We start from the raw sequence: 18360 nt of genomic DNA, 5'->3' as shown, positions 1-18360 counted from the left end.
ACCACCACCCAGCACAGATCAACTCCGTAGCCAAGACACTCATCTCTAGAACAAAATGCTTAGCTGATGAACAACACCTAAAACCGAACTACAGACTCTCACAAACGTACTAACATCCAATGGATTCCAGAGAAATAAGATTACCAAACTAATCCAAAAGAACCCCCACTAAAATCCAAGACAGAGAACAAGAAAATGGCACAGCCCTCCTCCCATATATAAAAGGCACCACAGACAGAATCAGCAAGATCCTCCACAAACATAACATCAAGACAGCATTCTGCACAAACCAAAAATATCCACCATCCTAAGAAACCCCAAAGACAAAATTGAGTTAGAAAATCAAGGAGTATATGAAATCCCATGCACCGCCTGCCCCACCACATACATTGGACAAACCAACAGAAGAATAAGTGCACGCATTGAAGAACACAAGAACTCATTCAAAAAAGAGGAACCAACTTCTTCCCTGGTCCAACACTTTAAAGTCACAGGACACGATATTGACTTTAAAAAGACCAGAACTATCGCCAAAACTGAACACTTTAACAACAGAATAATCAGAGAAGCCATTGAGATAGAAAAACGCCCACACAGCATGAACAAACGAGATGATACCTCCCGCCTACCAGCCATTTGGAAACCCGCCCTTATTGACAAACGAGTCCCTAACACGAGGAATGACACCAGACCCACACTCACGAGGTCCACACAGGATGTCACCACCACACATCCACCCAGAAAGCAGACCCAAACCCACACTGATCAGAAAGCACGACCAAGGACCAGAAGCCAGACCGCAGCTGCAACGTTAGCCATTTCAAACCCCTCCAATCCATACATGCAGCAGACTGACACCCACTATGAAGATGTAGCACGAACATGAACACGAAGCCAAACAACCGCAATGCAGCTCACCAGCTCAAATCCCCCTGCAACTCAGTCTAATCTGAGTACAACCAAGCCCCCACCCAAACAGGACACACCCCCAGCCAATCAGAGCACAAAAAACCCCATCCAATCAGAGCACAGCCAAGCTCCCACCCAATCAGTTCAACCCCCCCTAGCAGTTAAAAAGGAAGAAGCAGCTGCAATCACACATTGCTCCCAAAAGCACGAAGCTGAAGCCTGAAGATGACGAATGAGACTTCGTCGAAACGTCGCCAAGACACTTCCAATTTTACGCGGGAGAAAACCCGAATAACCAAAGACATATATATATATATGATGTCTTTGTATACCTGCATGCTGTAAATATTTGTTTCCTGTGAAACTGACATATATATTATGCCTTTTGTATTTATAACACAAACATGCCACATTGACTAATTTCCTGGACTGTTATTGGGGTCTGTTGTGAAGTATCTGGCATTTGTCAAACCATATGATCAGAGCCTTATCTCTTTCCCACCCCAACCCCACCCCACCCAGAACTATCAGATTGGAGATGCTAATGCTCAATCTGTGTTGAGTTCAGTTCCCTTCACACCAAGGGGTCAAGTGGTCAATTGTGAGAACAAAGGAAAGAGGCAACGATGCTCATTAAGAGGCTCTACCCTGTTCCAGGGGATATACAAACCAAATTCCAGGGATACACAAATCAAAGATGCCAGAACTAGAAGGTTTATGAGGTTCCTAAAGAATATAGAAGGGATTCGGATTCCCTCTCTTTTTGTAGCTGCATGTATCTTGTATGTGTTTGGAACAGCCAACCATTTAAGCTTGATCAAGATTAAATGCTAAGTTATTCAAGCCTCTGTTTAAGTTTCTTGTCTGGAATTTATGAGCGTAAACATATTATTATTGGACTTACAACACAAATACTTGTACTTCACTCTGGTGTTTGCCATATTGCTGTTAAGGTCATTATTCATTGCCTCCTTTACCAGTATTCTTAGCTCAATAAGTATATGACCTGGGGCACATGCAGAAGAGTCAAAAAAGTCATGATGGCAGCTACAATAATGTAACCAAAGCCCACTTTACAAGTGTTGCTACAGCTAAATAGTCACAACTGCCATCTTTTTTTTATTATTATTCCTGTGGACACTCTGGTATGGCAAATAGTATAGTGCAAAATCTACTGTGACATGAGAACAAAGCACCTCCCTTCTAAGTGTGAGAAAAGTAGGTGCTAGAAAGGCCAAATGTTTTTGGCAGCTAATGGCCCTGAAACTGCAGACTCCAGTTTCTGACATGTTTGTTTCTTTAGCCTAATTTTCAGTCTGCAGAAATGAAAACCATCCATTCTTCACATTCACTTTTAACATCCTGTCCTAAATAATCACTTTGGAGAAGCAGAGATTGTTGCATTCTGCCTCTCATCCTGCCTTTGGCCATTGTCAACTTTCTACTTAATTTCCTAAATTGATTTTATCAGCAAGACAAATCTTAATTCCTTAATCCCTTTAGAAAACTTATCCAACATGTCTGTCTTTTTCACAGTAGCTTTTTATAAGTGATTGTCATATCTACAAATAATCACTGTATTACAATATTATCTTCATAAGTGGTCTGAAAATTATAAAGGGAGGGCAGGGAGTGTGTTTTTTTAAAGAAATTGTATCAAGTCAACAAGTGAAAGATACACCATGTATGGAATCTTACTTTTTACTAATTTACACGGTTGCAAAGTTTTTCACCTTTCTATTATACAACAGGTTGGAAAAGTAGGCTATTTTATTTTGTAGGAATTTAGCACCCACCCCCCTCCTAGAAGAATGAAATATTTTAGAAAATATTTAAAAGGCAGAATATATTTCCCTGGATGAGAAATGGAGAAACATGTTTTAAAGTCAAAGCAACTTCCTGCTGTAAAGTCCATTTATTAATATGTCTAAGCTCATAACTGCCAATCAAGAGACTTAAACAGAGGCTTGAGTAAAATAGCATTTAATCTTGATCAAGCTTAAATGGTTAGCTGTTCCAAACACATAATGGTGCATACATACATGCAAGGAAGAACTACGAACTTATGACAGAAAGCGATGTCCTCTTATACCCAAAAAGTCATAAATCCTCAACTCTGGCATCTGCGTATTCTGGAATCTGGTTTGCATGTTCCCATAGTATAAGTCAGTGAATGTAAACTAACTTCTGGATTTACATCAGGTCACACAATAGTAAGGGTCAGTGTATGTAATCTGACTTCTTTCTGTGGTGTTATCTTTTCCATTTGTCTTCTTAATTACCACTTGATTTCCTGGAGGATGACATACACGTTCTCAGCCAGAGTGGGGTGGGGAGAGATCAAATGATGGACTCTGACAATTTCCAGAGACTGTCATTGGTGGGATGAGGTATCAGTAACAATTCAGGAATTTAGTCAGTGTGACCTCCATAACCATCCATGATGGCATATTTATGTTCTAACCACAAAAGGGCACAATATATATATGTCAGTGTTATGGGAAACAGATATTTACCATGTGCAGTTATACAAACAAGAGACCAAGACATTAGCAAGTTTCCTACTAATTCTAGTATTTTAGTATATATGTTCCCTTCACTGCCACCCCCCACCTTTGTCAATGGGCCATTAAAGCCTCAGCCAAGCTCACTCATTCCCCCCCCCCACCTTTGTCAATAGGTCAGAGGTAGAAACTCATTCTCCCCACCTTTGTTAATGGGCCATCATCATCTGCATCATAATAGAACCCATCTAGCAACTGAAACTCACCACATGGCACCTGGGAAGATTACATCAGCCAGCAAGGCTAGCTAAGACTTCCACCCCCTGGGAGTCTGACAACCAATCAGGATACTCTTCCTGTGCCCCAGAAAGTTCAAAGCTCAGAAAAAGCATAAAACCAGGGAGCACACAGGATCTCGCCCTTTTCTGTTCAGGATCTCAAGCCATATGATCCTGGCCACCATTAAACCATCTTTCCAAGCAGTCTCCATGTTTCCAGTGTCTTTGTCCCCACTTAGAACTGAACCCAGATGGATATTTCTTCCAACAATTTTAAATAGGGGCAACTGCTATTTTGTTTTAATATTTAAACCAAACAAATACAAGTACTGCTCAATTTACAATAATTTGTTTAGTGACCATTCAAAGTTATAACAGCACTGAAAAAAGGGACTTAGCACTGTGTTTCACACTCTCAACCATTGTAGCATCCCCATGGTCCCATGATTAAAATTTGGATGCTTGGCAACTGACTCATATTTATGACAGTTGCAGTGTCCTGGGGTCATTTGATAACTTTTTTGTGACCTTCCGATAGGCAAAGTCAATGGGGAAGCCAGATTCACTTAACAACCATATTACTGACTTAACAACTGCAGTGAATCACTTAGCAAATGTGGCAAGAAAGGTTGTAAAATGGGGCAAAATTCACTTAACAAACGTCTCACTTGGCAAGAATTGAGTCATAAGTTGAGGATTACCTGTATGTCATTTCAATATTTAAATGACATGTTTTTTTGTTTCTGTTGTGTACAAGTCTCTAAATTTGAAAAGCTTCTATGTAACTTACAAGATTATGGAAGTAAAATAGAAATAAAAGAAGAACAAAGCACACACAGATACAGACACCAAACACACCACCAGTGGGGAAATCCTCCGCCAGTCGCCACTGGTTCGCTGCCCGCGCATGTGTAGTGCGCGCCAGATGTGTGTTTGCACACGCACATGCACAGTGCATGCCGGTTGCACGCTGTGCACACACACATACACAAGGCACACCAGACGCAAGCTGCGTGCGCATGTACAAACGCGTGCTTTTTTATTTCCTGCTTTTTTTTTTTACTTTTTAAAGCATTTTTAACTTATTGGTTCGGGCGAACTGCTAGCATTTCACCCCTGCACACAACCAACCAATTTCCTAGCTTTGGACCCACCAAGGGAACCAATTCTAGCTGCAATATCCTCTAGCATAATAAAAGCACGCTTGTTTTCTAGAGCCATCAGGTTTGGGTAGCTTTTCTGAATGAGAACAGTATCTAAAGTCTTCTTGTCGACAAACTTAATGAGGGTTTTCCCTTAATCCCTTCCTGATCTGAGTATGTTCAGTTTGAAATAAGGTTTTGAAATAAAGACACTTTCCCACCTACCACCCAAATTACAGAATCTAAGAAATCATACTTAAGCAGCTTATTCCCCATTAAATACACTTGTTCTTTTACACTTATCAAAGAAAGCCGTGCTTCTGTTCAGGAGTTTGATTTAGTCATTCCATTTTCCAAAGAACATTGCCAGAAAATTTATTTTTTTAAAATAGTGAGTTCATGCTTATCTGATTATTCTTTGGCCTTCACTGCTTCACTTCATCCAGCTTCATTTTTTTTTTCTTGAAATGTTAAGGCAGCGCTTCCCAAACTTTTCCTTCATTATCCAAAACTGCTTATCAGGAAGTGATAAGTGGGTGAATTTAAAATCAATTGAAATATCCCTGTTGTGATTGGGTTTGCAAGTCAGCCAAACAACGACCACTTTTACCCAATTTAGGGTAATTTACCCAGACTTGGGTGTTAAGGGATAATTTCACAGCTAATGGCAGGGAGGAAGGCCTTTTAGCCTAGAGTTTGCCTTTCAAACAGTGCAAAAGCCCATTTTAACTCTCATGCAGCTTTGCAAATTTCAGACTGCAAAGTTATGAGAATGTGTTCCATAGTGCCCTTCTCTCTCGCAAAGGATGGCTTTGTTATTTGGCTTGGCCTATAAAGGTTCCCAGGTTGAATCTGAGACATTTTCAGTTCCAGCTATAAAGTTGGTCCATTTCCCCTCTCCTCTGCTTCAAGCAAGGTGGTAGCTTGCGCTAATGCCGGTAAAGGTTGTGTTGTTATTACATCTCAGTGTAACCCCATTAACAATTCTGTGCACTGCCAGATCAGTAGAAGCACAACTGTTTGAGGGCAAAGCAACAGGGATATGACTTTTGAGTAGCCTGATGCTTGCAGGGGCAGTCTGTGTTGTGGCAAACCTGCCACATATGCTCTGGAAAAAGAATCCAAAACAAATCAGCGACCCAGAAAAATAAAAAAGATAATATTAATGCATCTGCACCTTAAGCATAAAATGTATTTAATTCAATTAAATAAAGTGACTGATGGTTACATTGAGAAAGAATACTTTACCACAATGAAGGAAGAAAAGGCATTCGTCCCACTGGGTCAACTTACTTATTTATTCACAAGGCAAGATTGAAGGCCAGCAGCACTCAGACATAATGCTTCTGCTAGAATAAATTCTAACTAAAGTACTGTTTCTCAACCTTGGCCATTTTAAGATGTGTGGATTTCAACGCCTAGAATTCCCCCAGAGAATTCTGGGAGTTGAAGTCCAGACATCTTAAAATGGCCAGGATTAAGAAACACTGTAGCAAAGGAACAGAAGGCAGAAGACAAAGCAGTCAAGGAATGGGTTCAGATTAGATGTGGTTTTTAAAATTAATAATAATATAAATTCTATGAACTCTATTTTTCTGAACACTGTGAAATCATACGAGTTTGAAACTAAATCTCATTCTTTTGTGTATGCTATATAATACTAATAATCATATAATCATTTTCCCTAAGTTTCATCCCTCAAAATTACAAATATTAATTGTAGACATCAGAATGAAATGTACATATATGTGTTTATGTCAAAATAGAAAATAATTACTACAGGTGAGTACTGAGTCTAAGAAAATGCTACACCCCTTACATTTTTGTCGGATAGAAATAGGTAAGTTAAACTAAATTCTCCTTTGAAAATTCATAGATCACTAGTGTATGTAGGTAATCCTTGAGTAAGAACCACAATTGGTACCAGAATTTTGATCATATGACCGTGTGGATGCTGTGACAGTTGTAAGTGCAAGGATTCATTGTAACTCATCTTTTTCATGCCATTGTAACTTTGAATGGCGGCTAAATGAATGGCTGTAAATTGAAAACTGCCTGTATAATTTCTGGGCAGATGATGGTTCTTTTAATAGGAATGTTGGGGATGGGTGTAATCAGGCAATTAAAGTTCTACCTCTTCTTACATGCATGTGATGTGTGTATAAAAGGGATGGGCCTTCATTGCCCAATCATCATTTTGATGCTGTTGACAGCCCCCCAATCCAATGGGTGCCCCCAGTATCATAGCTATGGGAGGAAAATGATATACTGCAATTTTTCCATTACATAATGCAAGTACAGCACAACTCATTGAAACAGGAAAAGTATGCTATATATAGTCTATTAAACAAATCAGCGACCCAGAAAAATAAAAAAGATAATATTAATGCATCTGCACCTTAAGCATAAAATGTATTTAATTCAATTAAATAAAGTGACTGATGGTTACATTGAAAAAGAATACTTTACCACAATGAAGGAAGAAAAGGCATTCGTCCCACTGGGTCAACTTACTTATTTATTCACAAGGCAAGATTGAAGGCCAGCAGCACTCAGACATAATGCTTCTGCTAGAATAAATTCTAACTAAAGTACTGTTTCTCAACCTTGGCCATTTTAAGATGTGTGGATTTCAACGCCTAGAATTCCCCCAGAGAATTCTGGGAGTTGAAGTCCAGACATCTTAAAATGGCCAAGATTAAGAAACATTGTAGCAAAGGAACAGAAGGCAGAAGACAAAGCAGTCAAGGAATGGGTTCAGATTAGATGTGGTTTTTAAAATTAATAATAATATAAATTCTATGAACTCTATTTTTCTGAACTGTGAAATCATACGAGTTTGAAACTAAATCTCATTCTTTTGTGTATGCTATATAATAGTAATAATCATATAATCATTTTCCCTAAGTTTCATCCCTCAAAATTACAAATATTAATTGTAGACATCAGAATGAAATGTACATATATGTGTTTATGTCAAAATAGAAAATAATTACTACAGGTAAGTACTGAGTCTAAGAAAATGCTACACCCCTTACATTTTTGTCGGATAGAAATAGGTAAGTTAAACTAAATTCTCCTTTGAAAATTCATAGATCACTAGTGTATGTAGGTAATCCTTGAGTAAGAACCACAATTGGTACCAGAATTTTGATCATATGACCGTGTGGATGCTGCGACAGTTGTAAGTGCAAGGATTCATTGTAACTCATCTTTTTCATGCCATTGTAACTTTGAATGGCGGCTAAATGAATGGCTGTAAATTGAGAACTGCCTGTATAATTTCTGGGCAGATGATGGTTCTTTTAATAGGAATGTTGGGGATGGGTGTAATCAGGCAATTAAAGTTCTACCTCTTCTTACATGCATGTGATGTGTGTATAAAAGGGATGGGCCTTCATTGCCCAATCATCATTTTGATGCTGTTGACAGCCCCCCAATCCAATGGGTGCCCCCAGTATCATAGCTATGGGAGGAAAATGATATACTGCAATTTTTCCATTACATAATGCAAGTACAGCACAACTCATTGAAACAGGAAAAGTATGCTATATATAGTCTATTACACAAAGCAGAGAGTAGACAAGTACCATGTCCATCACTAACAAGATTATGACCCCCAAGCTGCTCATCTACAGTGATTTTGCTTTTAAGGCCCATTGTCTGTCACTATTTTAATCACTGCATCTAGGTAGCAAATTGATCCACTGAAAAAACGAGATACAATTTCTAAAGTGCTTTTAGCCAGGTCATTCCAATGATGTTCTGGTAATTTTAGTGAACAGATTACTTTGATTAGGGTATCCTGTAGTCTGAAGAAGCAGATCTCTATGACAAAAGAAAGCCTGCATCTCTAATAGAGATGAAAGATTCTCATAATTTTCCCATGCCCAAAATAGAAGTGCCCTCTTCTTGCAACAGCATTATGGTGGAGCAGAGTGCAGTCTTTGCAAAGGCTATTGTAAATTCAGAGCCCCCCCCCCCTTCCCGCGGCCCTAAAAAACAGAGGGGATCCAGAAACGGTGAGCTGTCAGCTAGCAGCCACTTTAAATATGTAAATATGTAAAATACTTTTACTTGTGTGTCTGTTGTCCTTATGCCTCCTTTAGTCATAATCAAGAAAATCTGAGTATTGTTTTAACTCCCAGATGAGCACAGCCTCTCTATTCAACATGTGATTAATGAAAAATCTATCTATATTTGCCACGGAAGCAGTCAGGGTTGTATAATCAGCTAAATGTAGATGAATTGGTGGTGTTTTGAATAATTCTGAATGTCTCGTATTATGCAATGAACCAGTTTTGCCATTAATTCACATTATTGGCCCAGCTATTCAATGGCTAGGAAAGATCTTTCTTTCCCCTGTTATTCTCCCCATGCACACCCAGCTCCCTGAAAACTGGAGATGTTCGAGAAATTGAACTTGCGCTGAGTATTCGAGAAAGAGGAAGGCAATAATTCACTCATTTGCAAGGATTGAGGTCTATAAAGCTTGCTTACTCTGAAACTCTCTGCTGGCCTGAGAAATCTTTAAGTCCCAATTCATGTTTTTTAAGAAAAGAAGGAAAAGACACGAAACTCTTCTACTTACTTCCTCCCCCTCCCACCCTTATACTAATTTTAAACCTATTTTTGCTCGGACTCTCTTTTGAAGAGTAAATAATAATGTCCATATATTTGGAAGAGGCTATTTGTTTCCCCGTTACAAATGCTAGCGCTGAATGCCTTGAAATAAAGACCTCAGGTACAACTATATGAACTTTGAGGCACATAATAAGCCCTCCGCCCCTGCATGGCTGGAGAAGACTCACATCTGGGATCACAATTTGCAAAGCTCCAGCCTAATTAACCCATCTTTTCACATCCCGCAGCTTCAGCGATCGTTCAGATCTTGCCAGTTTTCTGCGCGGCGGTCTCGGAAGTGTGCAGAAACCAGGATGATTCCTCCCTTGGGAAAAGGACCCCGTCACGTCTTGGGACACCAGGACCTTCTTCCACTCTAGCCGCCCCACACACACCACCCAACCCCACGCTCTTCAATCCAATTCCGGCTCGATCCCACACGTGCGTTTCAGTCTTATTCTCTCTCCTCTCGCTCTGCAAACCGCATCTTTTGACGTCGTTGACAAGCTACCTGGCGAATGCCATCCCGTCATCTCCGAGACGGCTTCATTCCCATCCCCTCCCCGCCGGTTCCCAAGCCTGGTGCCGAGAACTCGAGAAAACAACAGTCGCAAGACTTCGGCGCGGCGCGGGACCCCTTTTCCCCTCCCCATCCCCTCTTCTCCCTCGCCATCTCCATCACTTCGTAGCTCATCCCCAATTGTAAATGCTGCCATGGTTACCGGGAAAAAATGCTGGAAGAAATATACCAAGACCCGTGGCACAAGCCACGCTGCCCCCCCACCCCCCACCCCACCCCCACCGCTTTGCCACTCCATCTCCATCACCAGCAGCATCCACTCGGCCAATCTTCCCGCAAACTCGGTCCGACGCTTCCACACCTCCGCGCACTTCCTTTCCTTTCCCCCCCCCACGCCCTCCCCACGCCCGCGCAGCATCTGCTTCTGCAGTAAGGCAGCCGCGGGAATCACCAACCCCATCGGCGGGCATCGGGCTCCAGGCGATGGGGGGGGCGGGAGTGGGGGAGAAAGCCGCACTTACGAGAAGGGGGACGGTCCTCTCTTCTTTATGGAGCTCGACTTTGCCGGAGCTTCTCTGCCCACTCTTAACGCCGCCGCCGCTGCTGCTGCTGGGAGACCGGCTGGACGCGGCCGAATGAGGCTTGCTGTCCTGCCACAAGTAATAGAAAGTGCCTAGGATCCAGGCTACGGTCAGGATCGCAATGGCATTAGCCCGGATCCGCCTCATTGCGGGACCTCCGGGCTGCCTGGGAGCTCCGAGTCAGCTGAAAAAAGGTTCAGTTCTTGGGGAGACGAGAAGAGAGCGAGCCAGAGAGAGCGCAAGCGAGGGAGGGAGACAGAGAGAGGGAGAGGGAGACAGAGAGGGGAGAGAGAGAGAGCGGTGGAGAAACGGCGACACCCGATTCTCTCTCCCTCCCTCCCTCTCTTCTTCGGCTGGGTCGAGCGGTCACAGCTGTTTGTTGGCGCTCTTGTCTCCCGGCTCAGTCCCGCAGAGCGAAAAGAGAGTGCGAGAGGAAGAGAGCGAGAGGCAGGTCTTCCGGGTCCTAAAGCCTTTGACGAGACCTCCGAATATCTGCTCGCCCTTGCTAGCCAGTTAGCCAGCGCTTTGCAGGATCCAATCTGGGTCGGTTATCGCGCGCAGCCCTAATCGCTCAAACACAAGCAGGGACGGTTGTGTATTCGCCTTCCTGGTTGTTGTTTTTTTTCCCTCCTCTTGGGGGCAATGTAGAGGATGAGAAGAAGGCTGGGTATTTCATTTCATTCTCACGGCTTTTGAAACGACTTGGGGAAGGGGGAGGGTTGTATAGCGATGCCGTCCTAAATTCACCTAAAGCAGCAAGCGAGTCGTTTATTCGCTGTTTAAAGGCTGCCGCGGAAAGTCATCTCCCACGCTCGAGTGCCACTGCTGGTGTGCTCATTCATAAAGCCAGCATTGTAATTTGCACACAATTGATATCAAATGTGTCGGGGGCCAATCGGGGGGCAAGATGCAGTTCCCGATCATCGTGGACAATGGGACAAGCCAGGTCGAACCCTGGAGTTCCCTAGAGAAAGAGAAAAGCTAACCCAAAGTATTCAAAAACAGGGACGCTGAAAGCAGGAGCAATTGGCTGGGTGCGGGGAGGATATTTGACTTCCGCGTTACAAACGACGCACAATCTCTTGCCATCGTACTTCGGATGTAATCCTGCAACCCCAGAATCCCGCAGTCAGTAATATCCAAACATTTATTCCCATCAGTGTAACAAGAACCTCTCTGAACGGAGAAAGAGGGATGTTTGCAGGCTAATTTAAATTCAGGATCTTTACTGACAAGGTGCTGTTGAATTTCAATCCTGAATGTCATTAAAATAAATCAAAACTTTCTGCTCCACGGATGTCCCTAGGAATGAAATAGGACAAATGTTGGAATCTGGACCTCACAGGATGGTTAGTTCCGACAGTTCTCGCACTGGGAGAATTAAGAGAGTTGAAGTCCAAAGCACTTCAGGGTGAGGAAGATTGATGTCTGTGGTAAAGCTGCACCCTCAGCTTTCCTGAGAATAGAATAGAATAGAATTTTATTGGCCAAGTGTGATTGGACACACAAGGAATTTGTCTTGGTGCATATGCTCTCAGTGTACATAAAAGAAAAGGGGCTTAAGGAAAAGGGGCTTAAAACTAAACTCTACTTCTAAAAGAAAGTGCTGAAGCTGGCCATTGCAGAGAGAAGGGCTTTTGTGATACTGATGATTCAGACGTGATTCAGACTCTTCTCTCAACTGGAGGTGACTAGCAAACAATTCCCCTGGGAAGGTAACTTTATGAGGAGGAGAGAGGAGGCAATTCAACGGCTTTCAAAAGGATGGCACTAAAAGAGTTCTCCTTTTGCTGGAGAAATATGAAAGAGTCCTGTGGTCCCTTTATGACCAACCAAGACTTCAATCCTGTGATTGAAGGCTTATGTTCAGGAGAATTTTATATTATCTACTGAAGAAAAAAGGCATCCAATTCTATGAGGGAAAACATTTTACCCATGTAAAACCCTCATTTTATGTCATTATATGGAGTCATTGGTCTGAATTGTCCTGAATCGCTAAAAATAAACATGGGTTGAATTCCAGTTGCTCAGCTTCCCCATCACAAAGGTCTTAAGGGGACCTGTTGCCTAGAGCAGAGTCCCCAACCTTGGCAACTTTAAGCCTGGTGAACTTCAACTCCCAGAATTCCCCGGCCAGCTTTGCTGGCTGGGGTATTCTGGGAGTTGAAGTCCTCCAGGCTTAAAGTTGCCAAAGTTGGGAACCCCTGGCCTAGAAGAAATAGAACTGAGGACAGAGTAATTAACGTGGGTTCGTATGGTAGTTCCTATGGGCAGCCCTTAACTGAGTGTTAAAGGGAAGGAAAGAATAAAAAGGTGTCAAAAAGAGGGCGCAGCAGCAGCTAAAACAGCCAATGCAATCCTTGATTGCATTAACAGGGGGCTAGAATCAAGATCACATGAACTACTAGTATCGCTTTATAAAGACTTAGTAAGACCACACTTAGAATACTGCATCCAGTTTTGGTCACCATGTTATTAAAAAAAAAAAAAGATGTTGAAACTCTGGAAAGAGTGCAGAAAAGAGCAGCAAAGATGATTAGAGGGTTGGAGATTAAACGTATGAAGAACGGTTGCAGGAATTGGTTATATTTAGTCCAGTGAAAAGAAGGACTAGGTGGGACATGATAGCAGTTTTCCAATATTTGAGAGGCCACCACAAAGAAGAGAGGGTTAGCCTATTCTCCAAAGCAGGAGTCTCCAACCTTGGTCCCTTTAAGACTTGTGGACTTCAACTCCCAGAGTCCCTCAGCCAGCAAAGCTGGCTGAGGAACTCTGGGAGTTGAAGTCCACAAGTCTTAAAGGGACCAAGGTTGGAGACCCCTGCTCCAAAGCACCAGAAGGCAAGTCAAGAAGCAATGGATGGAAACTAATCAAGGAGAGAAGCAACCTAGGATTAAGGAGAAACTTCATTTCATTTATTAAATTTCTATACCGCCCTTCTCCCAAAGGACTCAGGGCGGTTTACAGCCAATAAAACATAATTTATAAACAGACTTAAAATACAGTAAAAAAATCTAATTCTATTTGGCTAATATCAATTAAAAATTATGCTAAAAACCAATAATAAAACCCCATTTAAAACAGTAGTAACTTAGGCCAACCCTGCACAATGGAATAAAAAAGTCTTGAGCTCGCGATGGAAGGTCCGGAGGTCGGGGAGTAATCGTAACCCCGGAGGAAGCTCATTCCAGAGGATGGGTGCCCCCACAGAGAAGGCTCTCCCCCTGGGGGTCGCCAGCCGGCATTGTTTGGCTGACGGCACCCTGAGAAGACCCTCTCTGTGGGAGCGCACAGGTCTGTGGGAGGCTATCGGTGGCAATTTACTTCCTAATAGTGAGAACAATTAACCAGTGGAACAGCTTGCATTCCGAAGTTGTAGGTGCTTCATCACTGGAGGTTTTTAAGAAGAGATTGGACAGTCACTTGTCTGGAATGGTATACCATCTCCTGCTTGAGCAGGGGGTTGGATTAGAAGACTTCCAAAGTCCCTTCCAACTCTGTTATTCTGTTATTTTGTTATTCCCATTCCTTTCAGATCAGTGCCATCTCCAGCATTGGCACCAGCTGACCTTGAATTTATTTTTAGTTCTTTTAAAACAAAGCTCCCGATAATAGAGGTTTTTGAGCTGTCTGCAGTCAGTGAGAACTTTAAAAACTATATTAAAAAACTATCCATATTCACACAGAGAAAGGCATAAAACATATTTTTTTTAAAAAAAATCACGAACAGCAACAATAAGAGCAATAGATACGGCAAATAAACTGTGAAATTCTAAAACACCAAAATGGGTGATGGATCCCTCCATGGATTGTTCTCTGCCAGCACTTTTCTGATTAAGAAAGTCTATCCCGCTTAATGACCCTTAGATCAAGGGTACCTCATATTTGAGGCTGGGAAGCATATTTGACCATGTCAAGGGAACGTTAATAGAGGTGAATATTTCAGTTGCTTCAAGTGTATAAGTATAGTGTGTATGTGGCATATTCATCAGACAATTAGGTACATTTGGAAGCCAAAATTGGCTGTGCTTCTCTATATATTCAATGCCAAAGTCATGCTTTGCTGATATGTGAACCCCTCCAAAAATGACTGCACAGCTGCCCTGGCCACATTTATTTCTTCTTCTTTTTTACGATGTAAAAATGATGTTGAGACTCTAGAAAGAGTGCAGAGAAAAACAACAAAGATAATTAGGGGACTGGAGGCTAAAACATATGAAGAATGGTTGCAGGAACTTGGTATGCCTAGTTTAATGAAAAGAAAGACTATTGGAGACATGATAGCAGTGTTCCAATATCTCAGGGGTTGCCACAAAGAAGAGGGAGTCAAACTATTCTCCAAAGCACCTGACGGTAGAACAAGAAGCAATGGGTAGAAACTAATCAAGGAGAGAAGCAACTTAGAACTAAGGAGAAATTTCCTGACAGTTAGAACAATTAATCAGTGGAACAACTTGTCTCCAGAAGTTGTAAATGCTCCAACACTGGAAATTTTAAAGAAAGTGTTGGATAACCATTTGTCTGAGATGGTGTAGGGTTTCCTGCCTGAGCAGGGGGTTGGACTACTAGAAGACCTCCAAGGTCCCTTCCAACTCTGTTATTATTATTATTTTCTCCCGACATGAAGGTAATCCCTGGCCCTATTTTTCTTCAGAACAAATCTGTATCAATTTTGTAGAGATATTGAAAAATGCCCTTTGCTCCTTCCCCTTCAAAACACACTTCTGCCAACCTGACCACCTCTAACAATCCCAGAGATTATGAGCATACAGAAAAATAGTCAATGCACAGCCACCAAATTGTTTTACCAGAAAATGAATAACTTTCTATCATAGCCTTCTCTAATCTGGTATGCTCCAGATTAGTGGACTATTAACTCCCTAGAGTTCTCTGTCAGTATGACACTGGTCGTCCTGATTGGGAATTCTGGGGTTTGTAGTCCCAAAATATTTGTAAGGTATCAGTCAGTGGTGGGTTTCAAAATTTTTTACTACTGGTTCTGTGGGTATGGCTTGGTGGGCGTGACAGGGGAAGAATACTGTAAAATCCCCATTTCCTCCCGATCAGCTGGGACTTGGGATGCAGAGAATAGATGGGGGCGGGGCCAGTCAGAATTTTTATTACCGGTTCTCCAAACTACTCAAAATTTCCACTACCGGTTCCCCAGATCTGGACAGAACCTGCTGAAACCCACCTCTAGTATCAGTGATGAAAAATTGTGCTCTTGGGTCACAGAGAAAAGATAATAATAGCTATGATTTCATGATTCAAAAAATGGTTGGCAATCTAGAATAGCAATAGCAATAGCACTTAGACTTATATACCGCTTCACAGTGCTTTTACAGCCCTCTCTAAGCGGTTTACAGAGTCAGCATACTGCCCCCAACAATCTAGGTCCTCATTTTACCAACCTCGAAAGGATGGAAGGCTGAGTCAACCTTCAGCCTGGTGAGATTCGATCTGCCAAATTGCAGGCAGGCGGCAGTCAGCAGAAGTAGCCTGAAGTACTGCATTCTAACTACTGCACCACTGAGGCTCATAAAGGGAGAATGCCCCCTTTATGGTGACTGTTTCTACAGTCCTGATGTAGCAGAAGTCAGAAGAAACACATGAGTGTACTGTTTCTAATATCTCTGCAATGAGAAAATTCTAAGTGTTCCCATTTATTCCATTTTCAGCCATACAGAAGACAGAACTTCACAAATGTTACCATTTGTTTTCACTTCTGTGGAATAGATTTGTGAGAATCTGCATTATTCTACTTTTGGCAGACTGGGGAAAGGGGAAGCAAGGTTCTGCACCTGATCCTGCACCTGTATAAGTGCACCTATATATACAGATTATGGAGGTGGGGGGAAGTTTTAAGTGAGCTGGTTAATAACATTAGATTTTCAAAACTAAATTAAAGTCCAAGAGGTTGAGATTGACCATATGTTGCTCTAAATTCAGCATTATCCAGGAAGCTAAAATTTCACAGCTAGAAGACAGGTTGCCCATTCATTCCATAGCCTTTTTTGTTTTGTTTTGTTTTGTTAGGCACTTTTTGGTGAGTGGAGATGAACCCAGCTGGATTTTTCTTATCACAAGTCCTTTCATGGGACACATTTTCCAATTCCTTCCAATTGAATTATTTAGAGAGTCAAGCTATGTAAGAGAGATTATGTAAGTGACATAAATCCCAAAGTAACAATAAATGGCTATGTTAACTGTCCTCTTGAGAAAGAAACGTCTTCTTCTACTCCAGAAAATCATAAAAGAATTAGGAGCAGAAACATTGGCCTGCCACAACGCCTACTACGGTTAATGCAGTGCTTCTCAATTATTTTTTGTCATGCCCCCCCTAGGAAGAAGAAAACATTTTTCGCGCCCCCCGCGCGACTGTAAATAGTATCATTATTTAAAAAACGAGGTCAAACGCACCCCCCTTTACGGAGCCTCGCGCCCCCCCGGGGGGCGCGCCCCACTATTTGAGAAGCACTGGGTTAATGTAATGTTATGGTGGAGATCTAGGGAATTAAAAAGAGTAATTTGAACACATCTCATGAAAATACCCTTAGAAAGAATCCAGAGTGAGTGACTCCAGGTAGCACAGATAGGTGAAACATGAGAAGCAGGACTCGGTTTCATTTATTGTTATCAAACTTTCCTACTTTACCCAACATTCCATTTCTCTTTTCTCCAGGAAGAAAAACAGCTAACCTTTGAAGGCATTTAGGCTCTTTTGTCAGCTTTACAAATAATGTTCTCTGTGTCATAGAGTATCTTCTGCCATTGCCTGCCTTGTCCAAATATCCACCAGTTTTAGCTCTGTTGCTGTTTCCTTTTTTGATGGGGCAGAAGAGGAATGGCTCCTGGCTGAGAAATTGGCCTCAAAGTTGGCAATCAATAAATGGTTGCTTCGGTATCTATTTCAAGAGCCGTGGGTACCGATGACACAAAGCTTGGTAGGGATCTGGAAATCTTGGGAAATCTGTCCGCTCACTCTTCACACAGTTTAACCTTATTCCCTCAGTGTGGAATTAATGCTGACATTCTTATTTTCATGCTAGTCCAGACTGTGGCATATTTCATTTCCACCTTTCTGGGATCTGGACTAGAGTATTTTTAGTTTCCTGATAGGTGGGACCGCAAGCATTATCTATATGTTACTGAAACATATACGCAAAATATTATGATAGGGCATCAAAACAGCTGCCCTCAGATTACTACTTTAGAACACAAACTTCAGATTTATGAGTGGCAGCTTCAAGATGCTTTACATTACACTTCACATATTGACAGTGATCGTGCAATCATAATGTGTAAAATTCAACATCAGCTTTGGAAAGATCCCAAAGACCACAATCCTGACAGCAGCCCCATTAAATGAAAAGACTCTGACTTCCAAGAATTTATGGATAGATTACACCTGCATTCACCAAATGAAGACTCAATCATCCAGGAAATCTAGACACTTTTGGCTTGGATGATTGAGTCTTCATTTACATGTTGCTTTTTGTTTTGGGGAGAAACTCCCTGCAGTGTGTATGGTAAGCGTTGATCAATTCCAACAACTCTCTAACTCTCTGCTGAGCCAAAATTTTCATTTTGACTGAAGAAGTTGCTTGGATGAGTAACAAAACATCTCGGTTTTAATAAACTTTGGTCTAATTGCCATGATTTAACCTTTTTGAAGATATTCAGCAGGAATATGCAGAAAAAATAATTGCTACCAACCTGCCTTCCATTGAGGACCTGTATACTGCACGAATCAAGAAGAGGGCCGTGAAAATATTTACAGATCCCTCGCATCCTGGACATAAA

At 41.8% G+C, this 18360-nt stretch overlaps 1 protein-coding gene across 1 annotated transcript in view; it reads right to left on the bottom strand.

Annotated features, from left to right (window-relative positions):
* The window catches only part of GALNT16 (polypeptide N-acetylgalactosaminyltransferase 16), a 197879-nt gene extending 186710 nt beyond the window's left edge, over nucleotides 1-11169 (bottom strand). The window contains exon 1 of the mRNA XM_058161908.1: nucleotides 10498-11169. Coding sequence (XP_058017891.1) covers nucleotides 10498-10704 — 207 coding nt within the window. The 5' untranslated portion in view covers nucleotides 10705-11169. The remainder of the gene's footprint in view (nucleotides 1-10497) is intronic.
* Nucleotides 11170-18360: the final 7191 nt, after the last annotated feature.

This window comes from Ahaetulla prasina, chromosome 1 (genome assembly GCF_028640845.1).
Source record: "Ahaetulla prasina isolate Xishuangbanna chromosome 1, ASM2864084v1, whole genome shotgun sequence".
NCBI lineage: Eukaryota > Metazoa > Chordata > Lepidosauria > Squamata > Colubridae > Ahaetulla > Ahaetulla prasina.
The sequence above is the reverse complement of the archived record's forward strand: the minus strand, read 5'-3'. Positions and strand labels throughout refer to the sequence as shown.